Source organism: Daphnia magna, linkage group LG2 (genome assembly GCF_020631705.1).
Source record: "Daphnia magna isolate NIES linkage group LG2, ASM2063170v1.1, whole genome shotgun sequence".
Taxonomy (NCBI): Eukaryota; Metazoa; Arthropoda; class Branchiopoda; order Diplostraca; family Daphniidae; genus Daphnia; species Daphnia magna.
In genome coordinates, this window is record NC_059183.1 from 5,456,438 (window position 1) to 5,469,328 (window position 12,891).

At 41.7% G+C, this 12,891-nt stretch overlaps 2 protein-coding genes across 5 annotated transcripts; both read left to right on the forward strand.

The window, feature by feature from the left end:
* Window positions 1-811: 811 nt before the first annotated feature.
* LOC116935346 (collagen alpha-1(III) chain) lies at window positions 812-3,176 on the forward strand. The gene is made up of 5 exons (XM_045170345.1): window positions 812-910; window positions 1,086-1,147; window positions 1,225-1,499; window positions 1,581-2,401; window positions 2,468-3,176. The coding sequence occupies exons 2-5, from the start codon at window positions 1,136-1,138 to the stop codon at window positions 2,989-2,991; spliced, it is 1,632 nt and encodes a 543-aa protein (XP_045026280.1). The 5' UTR covers window positions 812-910; window positions 1,086-1,135; the 3' UTR covers window positions 2,992-3,176.
* A 4,066-nt stretch (window positions 3,177-7,242) lies between these two features.
* Window positions 7,243-10,484, forward strand: LOC116915630 (collagen alpha-1(III) chain). 4 transcript variants are annotated; one of them, XM_045170347.1, is made up of 7 exons: window positions 7,243-7,491; window positions 8,166-8,251; window positions 8,338-8,620; window positions 8,682-8,996; window positions 9,069-9,185; window positions 9,278-9,649; window positions 9,709-10,484. In XM_045170347.1, the coding sequence occupies exons 2-7, from the start codon at window positions 8,231-8,233 to the stop codon at window positions 10,215-10,217; spliced, it is 1,617 nt and encodes a 538-aa protein (XP_045026282.1). In that variant the 5' UTR covers window positions 7,243-7,491; window positions 8,166-8,230; the 3' UTR covers window positions 10,218-10,484. The 4 variants fall into 4 exon arrangements, with proteins under 4 accessions (XP_045026282.1, XP_032776648.2, XP_045026284.1 ...); XM_032920757.2 differs by having other exon boundaries at window positions 7,251-7,491; window positions 8,170-8,251; XM_045170349.1 differs by lacking the exon at window positions 7,243-7,491 and adding an exon at window positions 7,525-8,025.
* Window positions 10,485-12,891: the final 2,407 nt, after the last annotated feature.

Genomic DNA, 12,891 nt, shown 5'->3' on the forward strand with positions numbered 1-12,891 from the left:
TGGATTTCACTTTTATATATAGCTCTCAAGACCTCAGGTATTACTCTAGATCACATCACCCCCCCCGGGATTATACATTTTGCTGCCTCAGTAAGTTGAGGCTTTCGTAACATTGTATACAGCATTTTCATATATTTCGTGCTGATTCACTCGGTCATTGGCCAGTAAAGGAAATGAGAGAAAAACCTGACTGGGTAAAATGTTCCAACTCTTCCTTAACGTCATAAACCATTTTTGCGATTGCCAGGTCATAAACCTCTTTTAGATGTAAACTATTCAGAAAATGCCATTAAAATTAAAAATTAGGTGAAATGCTTCTACATCGGAAGTAATTGGGAACTAGACACGTATTCAAATTAACCAAGATTTGCATAAAATTTGAATAATGTAAAGTTGAAAATTTATTATAATACTCCATAACCAAAAAGAATCATCTTCTTTCCATTGTTTTTGTGAACCCACAGCACTATTCTCGTTTAAAAAAGACAATTCCACCAGGTGTTGTAGTGCATCAAAAGGTGAAAGCTTTTTTCATTATCAATCTTGTATACCGTGATGCATTTTTTTTTTTTTTTACTGGAACTCGCTGGAGTCGAGAAGTATAGCTCACGAAGAGAAGGGGAAATGGTGTCAACACGGTGGGGAAAAAAAAGGCATCTGATAGGCTGCCTGGTCTCTTCGTAATGCGCTATTCTTGCACTTTCTTTTCTTTCTCTGTATAGTTAAGATTTCTACTTTTACCTATGTGTATATGTAGTATGTCCTATTCCTCTAGCTATCGTCTTCACCTTTGGGTTACGTCACTTTTCTCTCGCATTCGCTAGGCACTAGCCGGGCATTTAAAAGGCAGCAGCTCTGCTGTCTAGGATCAGTGTTGAGTCGGTGGTGAATTGAGAAGCATCTACCTGAGGTAACAATTGAACAACATCGACTTCTTCAAAGTCTTCATTTGTATTGATTTAAAATTTGCAATGCAATGGGATAAAAAAATCATTGATTAAATTTTAAAAGAAAAAAGAACATGCTTTCATTTGAAAATGATCCTTTAAAAAATTTAAATTGCATGTTTGATTTCATGACAATAGACGTATAGCCGTATCAAATCAGCCAACACAACACCAACAATTAAGAAGCCATGAAGGCCGCAGTAAGTTTGATTTGAGTCATCATACCCGCAAACCGCAAAACCATATTCTGATGGACATTTCCTTTTTGACGTTGCAGTTCATTCTTCCCGTTTTGGCTTTAACGGCCTTTGCTGCTCCGCAGTATGGCCCTGCTCCCCAAGCTGTTGAAATCCCTCAAGACGTATCGTTTTCACAATGGGCATCATTGAGTCCAGTTGAATTTACCAATACCCACTTTGACTCTTCTCACCAACATGTTGAAGCAACACCTCAGATCTCGTCTGGCCAATGGGCAACATCGAGCGGAGCTGCGCAAACTGCAGAACGGCCTCAAATCGAAGAAATTCAGCGCCAATGGGAAAAATTCATCGAGTAATGATCGATTCATTTGCATGGCTTCACGACAGTGTCATCGCAGAACGAAAGGATATTCACACTTCATTTTTCTTATAGATATCTGCCATGGCTTAAGGGACCTGCTGGTCCACCAGGCCCACCAGGACCATCCGGTGCCGAAGGAGGTGCTTTCAATGGTGGCTTTAGCCAATCTCAACAAGGAACAGTAGTTGGACCCCCTGGCCCACCCGGAGCACCAGGACCTGCTGGACCTAAGGGAGAAACTGGAAATGCTGGAAATCCCGGAACTCCTGGTAACCCCGGACCACAAGGCCCACCTGGCCTTAATGGCGCTCCTGGTGGACCTGGACCAGCTGGCGAACGTGGATCCAACGGAGCTCCTGGTGCCCCTGGAGGCCCTGGATTCCCCGGAGCTAAGGGAGAAGCTGGATTTAATGGAGCACCTGGCCTTAATGGAGGTCCAGGAGCCCCTGGCAGAGACGGATTCAACGGATCACCTGGATTCCCAGGAGCTAAAGGTCAACCTGGTGCACCTGGCATAACTTTGCCCTCAAACCAACCCGGACCTGCTGGAGCTCCTGGTGCCCCTGGTAAAGATGGAGCTCCTGGTTTCCCCGGTGGTCCAGGACCCGTTGGCCCTGTCGGACCTGTCGGCCCAGTCGGACCTGTTGGCCGACCTGGTAACAACGGATTCCCCGGAGGCCCCGGTGCTAAAGGCGAAGCTGGAACACCTGGTTTCCCCGGCGGCCCTGGTAGAGATGGACGCCCTGGTGCCCCAAGCACTCAACCCGGCCCAGTCGGACCTCAAGGACCAGTTGGAACCCCAGGCTTCAACGGCGCACCTGGCAAAGACGGCTTCCCTGGCGGACCAGGAGCTCCAGGCAAAGACGGACTTCCAGGCGGCCCTGGTTTCCCAGGTATTTCGATTCTTGTATCTGTTCGATATTATGTTCATTATTTATCATTTTTACGTTGAATTTCAGGTGGTCCCGGACAACCAGGTAAACCTGGCAAGGATGGTTTCAATGGAGCTCCAGGAGCACCTGGCTTCCCTGGTGGCCCAGGACCTGTAGGACCTCAAGGTAAACCCGGTGCTCCTGGCTTCCCTGGCGGCCCTGGTGGCCCAGGACCAGCTGGACCTCAAGGAGGACCCGGACCACAAGGTAAACCAGGTTCATCAGGCTTCCCCGGCGGACCTGGCCCTGCTGGACCTCAGGGAGGACCCGGACCCCAAGGAGGACCTGGACCTCAGGGACCATCTGGTACACCCGGTGGTCCAGGACCTGCTGGCCCAGCTGGCCCTGCCGGAGCAGCTGGTGCCGTGACCACAATTCAAGCCCCAGCCTATGAGGCTCCTGCTCAGCAGCCAGCTTTCCAAGCCCCAGTTGAGCAACCCGCTTATCAAGCACCAGCCCAACAGCAGTCTTGGTCCACTCCGATCCAATCGTCGTGGTCGGATTCAGTACAATCCACCTTCCAGCCGTTGCAATCTGCCTACGGCCGATAAAGAAGTAAAGAGCGAACGCCATCCTATGAGCGTTTCAAAACGAAGATCATTTTACACCGAACCCTATGACTAAATTTACGTTCCTCATCGTCATAGGATTACAATCACATTTTGCGATATTATCAAGCTGATTGATGTTAACACAAAGATTTATATTGCTTTAAATACACAGTATATGTACAGCGTGTCCTCTCTAGTCTGAAATTTCCTTATACATCAGTAAGTCTATATCATTAAGTTTTTACAACTCAGTCATGCAATGTGCAAGTGAGAGAAAGGTGATTGCGTAACACAATATTCACACGAGTCATGGGATTCTGATTTAGACTTTTCATTTTTACTTATGGATAAAGTGGAGGACATATAGAGAAAGGTCTGCACCGATTACTTATAGGCTATACATCAACAGTACGGAAATTCCAGCACTAGAAACTTGCCCGATCGAAAGTTAAAGTCGTTAAATCTAAGCTTCAAAAGTCAGGGAAAGACAATACCGGAAAATTATAGCGTATGCTTTCGTTTTTCAGAAGAGAAACTTTTATGCATTCTTTCAATTGTTATGTTATAAGATTCATATGGTCGTAGAGGGAAATTTTTCCCTGGCCTATAGTAAAGCAACAAAGTTTGATCAATTTGTTTCGCTCTCTTGATTTTTAGTGTGAATGTGTGAACGACATAACAGGAAAGCTATACTAGTACAATAGTGTCCTCTGTCCACCATCTTTAGAATTGGACACTCCGGCGTATAAAAAGGGAATAGTGCGCTAAACAAGACGCTAATCTTGATGCTGGTCCACATATAGTCTTTAATACTTGAGAATTCTTCAGCGTGAACGCGTTAACTAAAAGAAAAAAAATGTATTTCAGAAAAATCTGTTTGTAGAGAATTCTCAGTTAACTGAAGGCCAGATTTCCCACAGCACAGCCAATGGTTTTTGCCCATTAAAACAAGAATTGAATCGATAAACCGACAGAGCCCATAATCTCAGTGGAGATCAATAGCCCAAGTATGTAGAGACTTGTTTTTGTTTTCCAATCGCAATATAATATAGAAGACGTCGATAACTTTAGTTATTGATGGCTATAGAAAGCAGCCATGTATTGTTCTACATATGACACGGGGCGTACCTAACTACTCAATCATTCGTACGTATACAGGAATGCTGGTGAACCAATTCTTTAGGCACTGTTCTTGCATGTGAAGTACCATGATATGTTTATGAGTTATTCAAATTCAAGGTGGTTGCGCTAAAAGCACTTTGATTCCGTTTTATTTAAAAATCATAATTAAAAGGGAAAAAAAACTTAATTATATTTTAGAGTATTTTAAAAGAAATAAATGGGACCAATGCGTTGATGGCGCGCCAGCACTGCCGCTCCGTTTTCTCCGTTTTTGCCGTTTATTTTAATAACTATAAGCCTCAAGTAAAAAAAAACTTGCGTTTCGTGATTCTGGTTTAATTACGAATCGAAATCATGTATTTTTTGCTAAATCTGAAATTTAGCCAAAAATGAAAAAGTGGGAAGGGCAATAGGGATATAAATGGGAATAGCCTTCTTATTTTCGTCAAAATCTGCAAAAATCGACATCTCTTAGAATTCAATAAAAACACACACACTATACTCAAAATTGAACGCTGATTTCAGCTAGAATATTAGTTTTCCCATTAGCTATGTCGTTTTTCAATAAAACGCAATCGTATAGCTGTTCTAGCGCAAATGCCTTTTTAATTGTAATTACTCAAAAACTAAACGTCCGACATGAAAACAAAACCTATTTTTGGGATCCTCGTTGAATTTTGAATCTAAAACGTGTATAGTTTTCTATATTATTGAGTATTTTAAAAGAAATAAATGGAACCAATGAGTTGATGGCGCGCCAGCACTATATGCCGCTCCGTTTTCTACGTTTAAATTAATAACTATAAGCCTCACGTTAAAAAGAACTGGCGTATCGTGATTGTGGTTTAATTACGAATCGAAATCATGTATTTTTAGCTAAATCTAAAATTTAGCCAAAAATGAAAAAGTGGGAAGGCTATAGCCTTCCTATTTTCGTCAAAATCTGCAAAAAATCGACATCTCTTAGAATTCAATAAAAACACACACGTTAAACTCAAAATTAAACGCTGATTTCGGCTGGAATATTAGTTTTACTGTTAATTCAGAATTAAGTTATTTCTGCTTTTAATTAAACTTTCCCACTTTGTCATTTTTTTTTCTTAATTTTAAGATTTCGTAAAAAATACATGATTTCGATTCGTAATTAAACCTCAATCATGATACGCCAGTTCTTTTTAACGCCTGGCTTTTACTTTATTAAATAATCGTAGAAAACGAAGCACAGTGCTGGTGCGCCAATTTTCATACAATTTACATTTTTGAGTCGAAGTTTTATATCCGTCTGTACCGTATAGTTCATTTAAAGCGAGTAACCCTTTCCTTTTACCTTTTTCTCGGTCTGTTATTTCCATTAACGCTTTTTTTTTAAAAGTTTTTAACTTGCTCTTTTAAGCTTTCTCTTCAAATCTGGTTGTTGTTTTATTTTTCGCTTTTCTGGAACCATTTTTGCTATATACCTGGTGTTGCTGTCTGTCCAACAGGGCCAAGTCATCCCAAAGGTAGCTTCAATATAAATTTCCCCTATCTCTTTTGTTGTCAATAAGCCATGAATGGTGTACAACATATGGCGGACTTGCTGACGGTCGTACGCTTCACGTACCTTCTATTGCTGATACCGGTTGGCCAGGCACGTAACTGTTATGAATTCGTGACCAGTTGCATTAGGTATAACCAGAAGACGAAATAGCATAGCGGATCGCGTGTTATTATTATTATTTTTTTTTAAGTTAATAGGAATTTATTCTATATAAAATGTGCTGCAATTACGAACCGGAGCTGGTGCAGTTTCATCGGGTTCTTCTCTTATATGGCAGAAGAAACAAGTTATTATGATTTTCATCTAGATTGACAAACTGAAAATAGTCGCATGAATTAGGAAGGACAAGATTTCTCTGTCGTCACATTTAGATTGCTGACTCACCTAGATTTCTCTCAATTACGTTTTAAAAGAATCATTGCATGCAACGTTGTAAAAAAAAAAAGGAGAGAGAGATGTACAGTTGTACACCCGATGGACTAATAGGCGTAACCATCATGGCGTAACCTATATTTACTGCGTGTTAAACCACTTTTATCCGCCTGCTCCCATATGAGGACAGCAAAATGATAAGCATAAATGGATGTTCGAAATTCGCGCCGTTCAAAATGGAACACCGGATTTAACTGGTGCATACAAACCGCACAGCTATTTCCACCTCAATTTCCTTTCTTTGATATGACTTGAAATTATCTCTCTGATTTTCACCCCATGATTCCGTGTTCCGCAAATTATTAATCTTGTTTTCCCCCATTTTTTCTAATTCTTGTTGAGCATTGTAGATATAAAATTCTATTTCTGGAGCAGGGTATTGTATTCTCACCGGCGGGTATAACGGTAGAACACTGGGTTACATACCTACAAACTCTATACGGCAGACTGGCTATTCATAAGAGGATTCCTGTTGTGTAGCCTGTTCCACAACGTACGGTAATGTATTTGTCGCATCTCAGCAGTCTCTGCACACCTCTTATAATTTGGGGAAATCCACATTTAATCGCTGTAAGTCACTTATCATTGTGTACAATCTTTAACAATCTTTTTCGGTAATAAAAACTCTGCAGGACAACTTGAGAATCAAGTTAATGTGAGGAAACAAACGCCATGAGCTGATGAAATTTACATAAGATTTTAGCACGTACGCGGTCACGCGAAATGTTCTTGACCAGCGGCATGTTGGCATAATATCAGTTGATATACTATGTATAGAAGTCAATGGGTAAGCATTTAAATGCTTCGTTGAGTTCCTTTGATTTTCTAACCCTTTTGTATACTCAAATTTAACAGTATTTAACATACATTTATTTTTCGCTTATTCCGTACGAAAGGTACAGCATATACTAACCGTCATTTCTAACATCATCAGATGTTCAACAAAATCTGTTAGACGTTTCAAAAAACCAAACAAAATGAAACAAACGATAAATCAGAAAATCATTTACTAACACGCACACTAGACTACTTTTGTCAAGGTCTACGGTATTTGAGGAAGTGGTCGCAGTCCATGAGAGAATTTTATTGTCGATTAGGCTAAGAATAAAAAGCCGGTGAACGATGTCTTCCTGATAGTCACCTGCTCTCTATTCCGCTAGATAGACGCTGTTTAAAGCCTATTGCTCCAGGTGAGGTCCTCTAACGTCCAGCAGATCGCTCCTATTCTTTTGGAACAATCGGTGTTTATTATACGAGGTGGACCAAAAGCTACGTGAGCATCGCGGGAATTTGTTCGTCTCTTCATCGGGATGGCGTCACCTACTTAAACGACCGATGGTCTCTCAGCCTTAGTCAGTGCCCAACTGAAGCAGTTCGCGGTACAACCATCAGATTCTTTTCCCAGTGAGGTACGTACTAGAGATCAGTTTTTCATCAGAATACCTCTCAAGTACAGAAGAGATTTTCGTTTTTGAAACACGTTAACCTTCGCATCACTTATGGATATCTGCTTCATCATTTTCGTATACCTGATGTAGATCATCCACATCGTATAGAATTTTCAAACTTTTAATTAATCCATTTGTGACAAAGTGTTTAGGGAAATGTTCTTTCATTCAGTTAGCAAATTCAAAAATAATTATTTGTTTGGTATTGAATGCATCCTCTTCGTGTTAAATGCCAGATTCAAGGAAATGACCTGTTGTGCAATTCTTAACGTTCACGCGTGTGCCTAGGAAATATTCTGAACCAACGATCAATGGGATTTTTGTAATCACAATTTTTTAAACCTTAAACTAAACGTTTCTTATCGACCTCGTACTACAAGCTCATCAATCTGTTCTATTTAACATCGAGGTTTTGGGATTTACACTGGCAAAATAAGAAACAGGTCGGAGTTATGCTCCGCGGACACTATACGTAAAATTCAGCCTCATACGCACGTACAGTACGTATATGTATAGCTCCTACGCACCGCAAGGCATACAAAACGTTATGTGTTCCACTCACCGATCGTACTAAATTGCGCTGTAATAGCACAAGCTTTATTCCTTTTACACGTTTTTTTTTTTTTTTTCAAAAGGCAGGACGTAACCAAGTGCTGTGCTATTCAAGCATTGACCACCAAGCCAGCCGAACTGTGTCAAAATGTCTGCCATTAACGTGCTGGTTAGTTTAGCTTATAGCACCTTATACCGTGACTAACAATTTACGTGTTTCGCATGTGTAACCATTGACTGTAATGTTCTTAATAGATTAAGGCAACGCTTTTGGGGATGACGTTTCTTTCACTTGCAACGGCCACTCCTCGACGAAAGCCTGTTGATAAAATTCCAATATCAAGAGAAGAATGGGCATCCTTGAATCCTTACGGTTCAGATCCGGATGCTTATCCGGTTGCAGAGAGAGCCAACATTAAGAAAATACAAGAACAATGGGAACGCTTTTTTGATTATCTACCATGGCTGAAAGGTCCACCTGGACCACCTGGCCCTCCAGGGCCACCAGGACCTTCTTTCGGTATAGAAGTTGGACGAGGTATGCAAATTAAAAGATGACATGTTTAAGTTCTTTGATGAGATAAGTGCATTTACAAAAGATGGAGAATACGCTGAAGAAGGAAGATATGGAGGAGGTGGCCATGGCGGAGGTGGATACCGAGGAGGAGGAGGAGGCTACGGAGGTGGGGGCTACGAGAAACCGAAGTACATTGCCGGGCCACCCGGCCCTCCAGGTCCACCCGGTCCAGCGGGCTATAAAGGAGACACAGGTGCTCCAGGCTATCCTGGTGCTATTGGTGCACCGGGTTATCCAGGTAAAAACGGATCTCCCGGCCCGAGGGGACCAGCGGGCGAAAGAGGACTACCAGGTTACGATGGAATTCCTGGAAAACAAGGCATCCCTGGAGAAAGAGGTATTAAACCTCCCTTTTTTGGAACAGTAAAGTCTTTTAACTAAAAAAATGCTGATCTTTTAAACTCCGCAGGTTATCCGGGCAAAGCTGGACCACCTGGATTGATTGGACCTCCTGGTTATAACGGAAAGGATGGCTTACCCGGAGGGCCAGGACCGGTTGGAGCCAAAGGAGATCTTGGATACCCAGGTCCGTTTTTGCCGCTATACGTCGATTATCTTTACAAATAATCGATAGAAATATGATTACGTTTAACACATGTACTTTTAATTTCAAAAAAGGTCGACCTGGTAAAGAAGGACGTCCGGGCCCTGTGGGTCCTACAGGATATCCCGGTAAAGATGGCTTTCCAGGATTGCCTGGTGGGCCGGGTCCAAAAGGATCGTTAGGGCCAATAGGTCCCGTCGGGCCAGCTGGTTATCCTGGCAAAGATGGACTTCCAGGATACCCTGGAAAAGCGGGACCTAAAGGAGATGCAGGATACAATGGACTACCAGGTGCTCCTGGAAAAGATGGATACCCCGGAGCACCGAGCAAAGTTCCTGGACCGAGAGGGCCTAAAGGAGATCCTGGATACAATGGAGCTCCAGGAAAAGATGGGTTCCCCGGGCCTGTAGGACCAGTAGGTCCTGTTGGACCTCCGGGATACACCGGTAAATAATAAAGAATCCAATTATTGATCCCTCACTAATGTTTTGCATTTGGTGATCAGGAGCGCCAGGCTTTCCTGGGAAACCAGGAAAAGAAGGCCCACCAGGCCCAACTGGCACTCCAGGTTATCCAGGAGAACCTGGCCCAGTCGGCCCGCAAGGTAAATCTGGTCCACCAGGTTTCAATGGAACGCCAGGACGTCAAGGCCCAATAGGACCTATCGGACCATCTGGGCCAATGGGTACTCAAGGAAAACCAGGCCCACCGGGTTATCCAGGAGTTCCAGGTCCAGAGGGACAAACTGGACCTCGTGGTAAGCCAGGTGTCGATGGATATCCAGGACCGCCAGGATCGCCAGGACCTTCATATTCTCCACCTAAATACGAGAAACCTTCTTACGATACAGTGAGCTACAGTGGAGGAGGATCAGGATATTCTTCGCAAAATTACAGATTGCAATCAAAAGAATCGACAGTTAAGGATGTTCCCGATGTCAAATCGGGTAGCACAGCATCTGCTGTTGATTTAGGTTTCCTATCTCCAACACTGCCCAGCAGCTATTGGAATTGAACGACGGACATGTGTGGCCCTGCGTTCCACACTTTATGAACCCATCCAAAGGCAAACACAAAAATACTCTGCGATCTGTATCCGAATGGTTTCCAGTACGTGTTTAATAAGTCAGTTTTAATGAGTATTCTATTTAAGAGAAAGACATCAAAGTTATAGTGCTTTTTTTTAGAAGCAAACCCATTTTGTCAAAAACCCTATTGTTCAAGTTTTCGTTATTGTCGTTATCGTTGCGAACGTTAAATATAATTTATTGATCCTGCCAAATTGATTGATTATCTTGTTTTCTCTTTCGTAGAAGATGTCATGTACTCTCCCTTACAAGACTATTCCATTGTCGAGAAAGTATATATATAAGAAAATCACATTAACTTTAGCGCTATACAGAACAGCTGATAAACTGTATTTTCCATTTTCCACTTGCCAATTAACTAGGAGAAACTTTCTTTCTATAAAACCCATCCCCAAAACTGCTGTTTTTGTTTTTCTTAGTAAACAGAGACTTTAGGGTTCAGTTACCTTTGCTATACCATGTTTGATGCAAAAAAATTGGCAAAGCTGTTGGGAAAGCTGTCCGCAATAGGAATATACATATAGACCCATAAAACGTCCGCTGAAGAAAGACATTTTCACTTGAATTCAGATGACGTGAGAGCTTTGAAACATGTTATGCCTTTCAATAGTATTTCCCTCGATGGCTGTATATTGGTATACTTTATGAGCCTATAAAATATCAGCTGACGTTGCTGCTTCCCAAAACATAAAAAAAACAGGGTTTGTTTTTAAAACAGCTTTATTTTAGTTTCATCAAGCTTCTAACTGAGAAATCGACCCTGTGTCCTCTTTACCTCAATCTTCCTTGTTTTAAGCTGTCATTGCGTATTCACTACTGATCCTTATCGAAAATGCATTTTACGGGCTACTGTAATACTGCCGACCTCACTTTAAACAAAAATCAACAGTGACGCAAAAAAGCGTTTCAATTTAAGGCAATCTAGCGCGCACGTTAGTCAGAGCTATTTTCGAATGTAAACGCCCCGTACGCGTGTGTGGCTGCGTGAATTTACAATGCGTTAGTACAATAAAGTGTGCCAAAAAGGATCGTGAGAAATGAGGCTAACGCTAGCCGGCTTGACCATGTGTAGTTTCTCTACTACCACTCCATTTTTGATGACATATTTCCGGTTGAGTGACCCCAAGTGGGTGTGTCCGACAGCACTGTTTTTGTTTTATTATGTGACTGCGTATCAGAGGCAACGCTGACGCATTACACAGGTAGCCTAACAGTATTTAGATGAAAAGGAAAGTTAATATTACCTTAAGGGCTGATTTGATCATACAAGAAAATAGAGCGTTACTTGAGACAGCACGTCGAGCACTATAATTCACGATAAAAGAAACCAAATGTAGAAATTAAATTCTTCCTTTGTTCTTCTGGCGGGTATTTCCCTGGAAAAACCACCGACTTTCACCAGTGCATCTATTAAATACCGTAGATATCTCACCACTTTTTTGTGCTGTGTGTTCCAGACAGATTGCGGCTCGATTCACATAATTTCCACCAATGAAAAGATGCCCGCTCTTGATCCCAAATTTCATTTTCATTTATGAAACAGCTTCAGGGACATTGTCATTCACTTTTTTTCACCCTGGGATTCGCTTTCACATCAGCCCTGATATCATTATGGAAATATGTTACACCTCCGGATATTACTTTAGTCTGGCCCCATCCATTGTGCATGTTTTTCAACTTGCTATATTCTATACACGTTGAAAAATGTAATCAGTACCGACGGGAAAAAGAAAAACATAATTTATTGGTTGATATTTTTTCCCTTTCCTGTACATTTAATTTGACCTTCATCGCCGGGATAAAATTAATCCATGGGAAAAAGAAAGCCGCGCTTCGGCCACCTCACGGTCGTCACATCAGAATTAAAATCGTGTAAAATTGATGTATATAGTCAGTGTGACCTCCTAAAAAAACCCAGCAAGCATTTAAGTTTAATTTTTATCATAAGGATTTTGTCGTGTCCTCAATTCAGTGAATTATGGCAACTTCTTCAACACGTTCGTTGAATGAAAACAAACATTGTAAGCAAATATACCGCTATGGCGTTCTGCTCGGAAGATTGTTGACGATCGACGCTGAGCTGTCATCACTGTCGTAATCGAGAACAAAGAAACACAAAAGAACAAAACGGAAAATGAAAAAAAAAAGAACGAGAAGGAAGGTGGGATGTGTATGCAAAGTAGCATGACACATCAATAACAACAAAGCGACACTTTTAAAGCCGATTTAGACGAAAACGAAGTTCATTATGTTGGAAATTACAGAAAATTTTGTTTTTCATCAATGGGAATGCTATACATAAAAAAAAAAGGAGGGGGGTGTAGGGAAAGTGGAACAAGTCATCCGCGGATGAAGTCGCCCAGCACGCAATCCTTATAGCCGCGCCATGTTTTCCCCGGAACTTTTTCCATACTATATACAGTATTCACACACATTTTTGCTAGAAATGTATATAACCGTATGCTACGTCAATAGTTGAGAAAACGGCACTTTCTATCGCCATCTTTCTTTTTCATTTTGGTCTAGTCCAGCACGTCCCCCTTTTTTTCCCGTTAGACGCGTGCCTTCCCGACCCGCTTCCATAACAATATTTATAAATGA

Bases quoted from the DNA above. Each gene is read 5' to 3' on its own strand.
- LOC116935346 (XM_045170345.1), top strand. The intron at 1,500-1,580 runs GTAATGATCGAT...TTTTTCTTATAG, and splicing joins CAATGGGAAAAATTCATCGA to ATATCTGCCATGGCTTAAGG. The intron at 2,402-2,467 runs GTATTTCGATTC...GTTGAATTTCAG, and splicing joins AGGCGGCCCTGGTTTCCCAG to GTGGTCCCGGACAACCAGGT.
- LOC116915630 (XM_045170347.1), top strand. From the start codon at position 8,231: ATGTCTGCCATTAACGTGCTG. The intron at 9,186-9,277 runs GTCCGTTTTTGC...ATTTCAAAAAAG, and splicing joins AGGAGATCTTGGATACCCAG to GTCGACCTGGTAAAGAAGGA. The intron at 9,650-9,708 runs GTAAATAATAAA...TTTGGTGATCAG, and splicing joins TGGACCTCCGGGATACACCG to GAGCGCCAGGCTTTCCTGGG.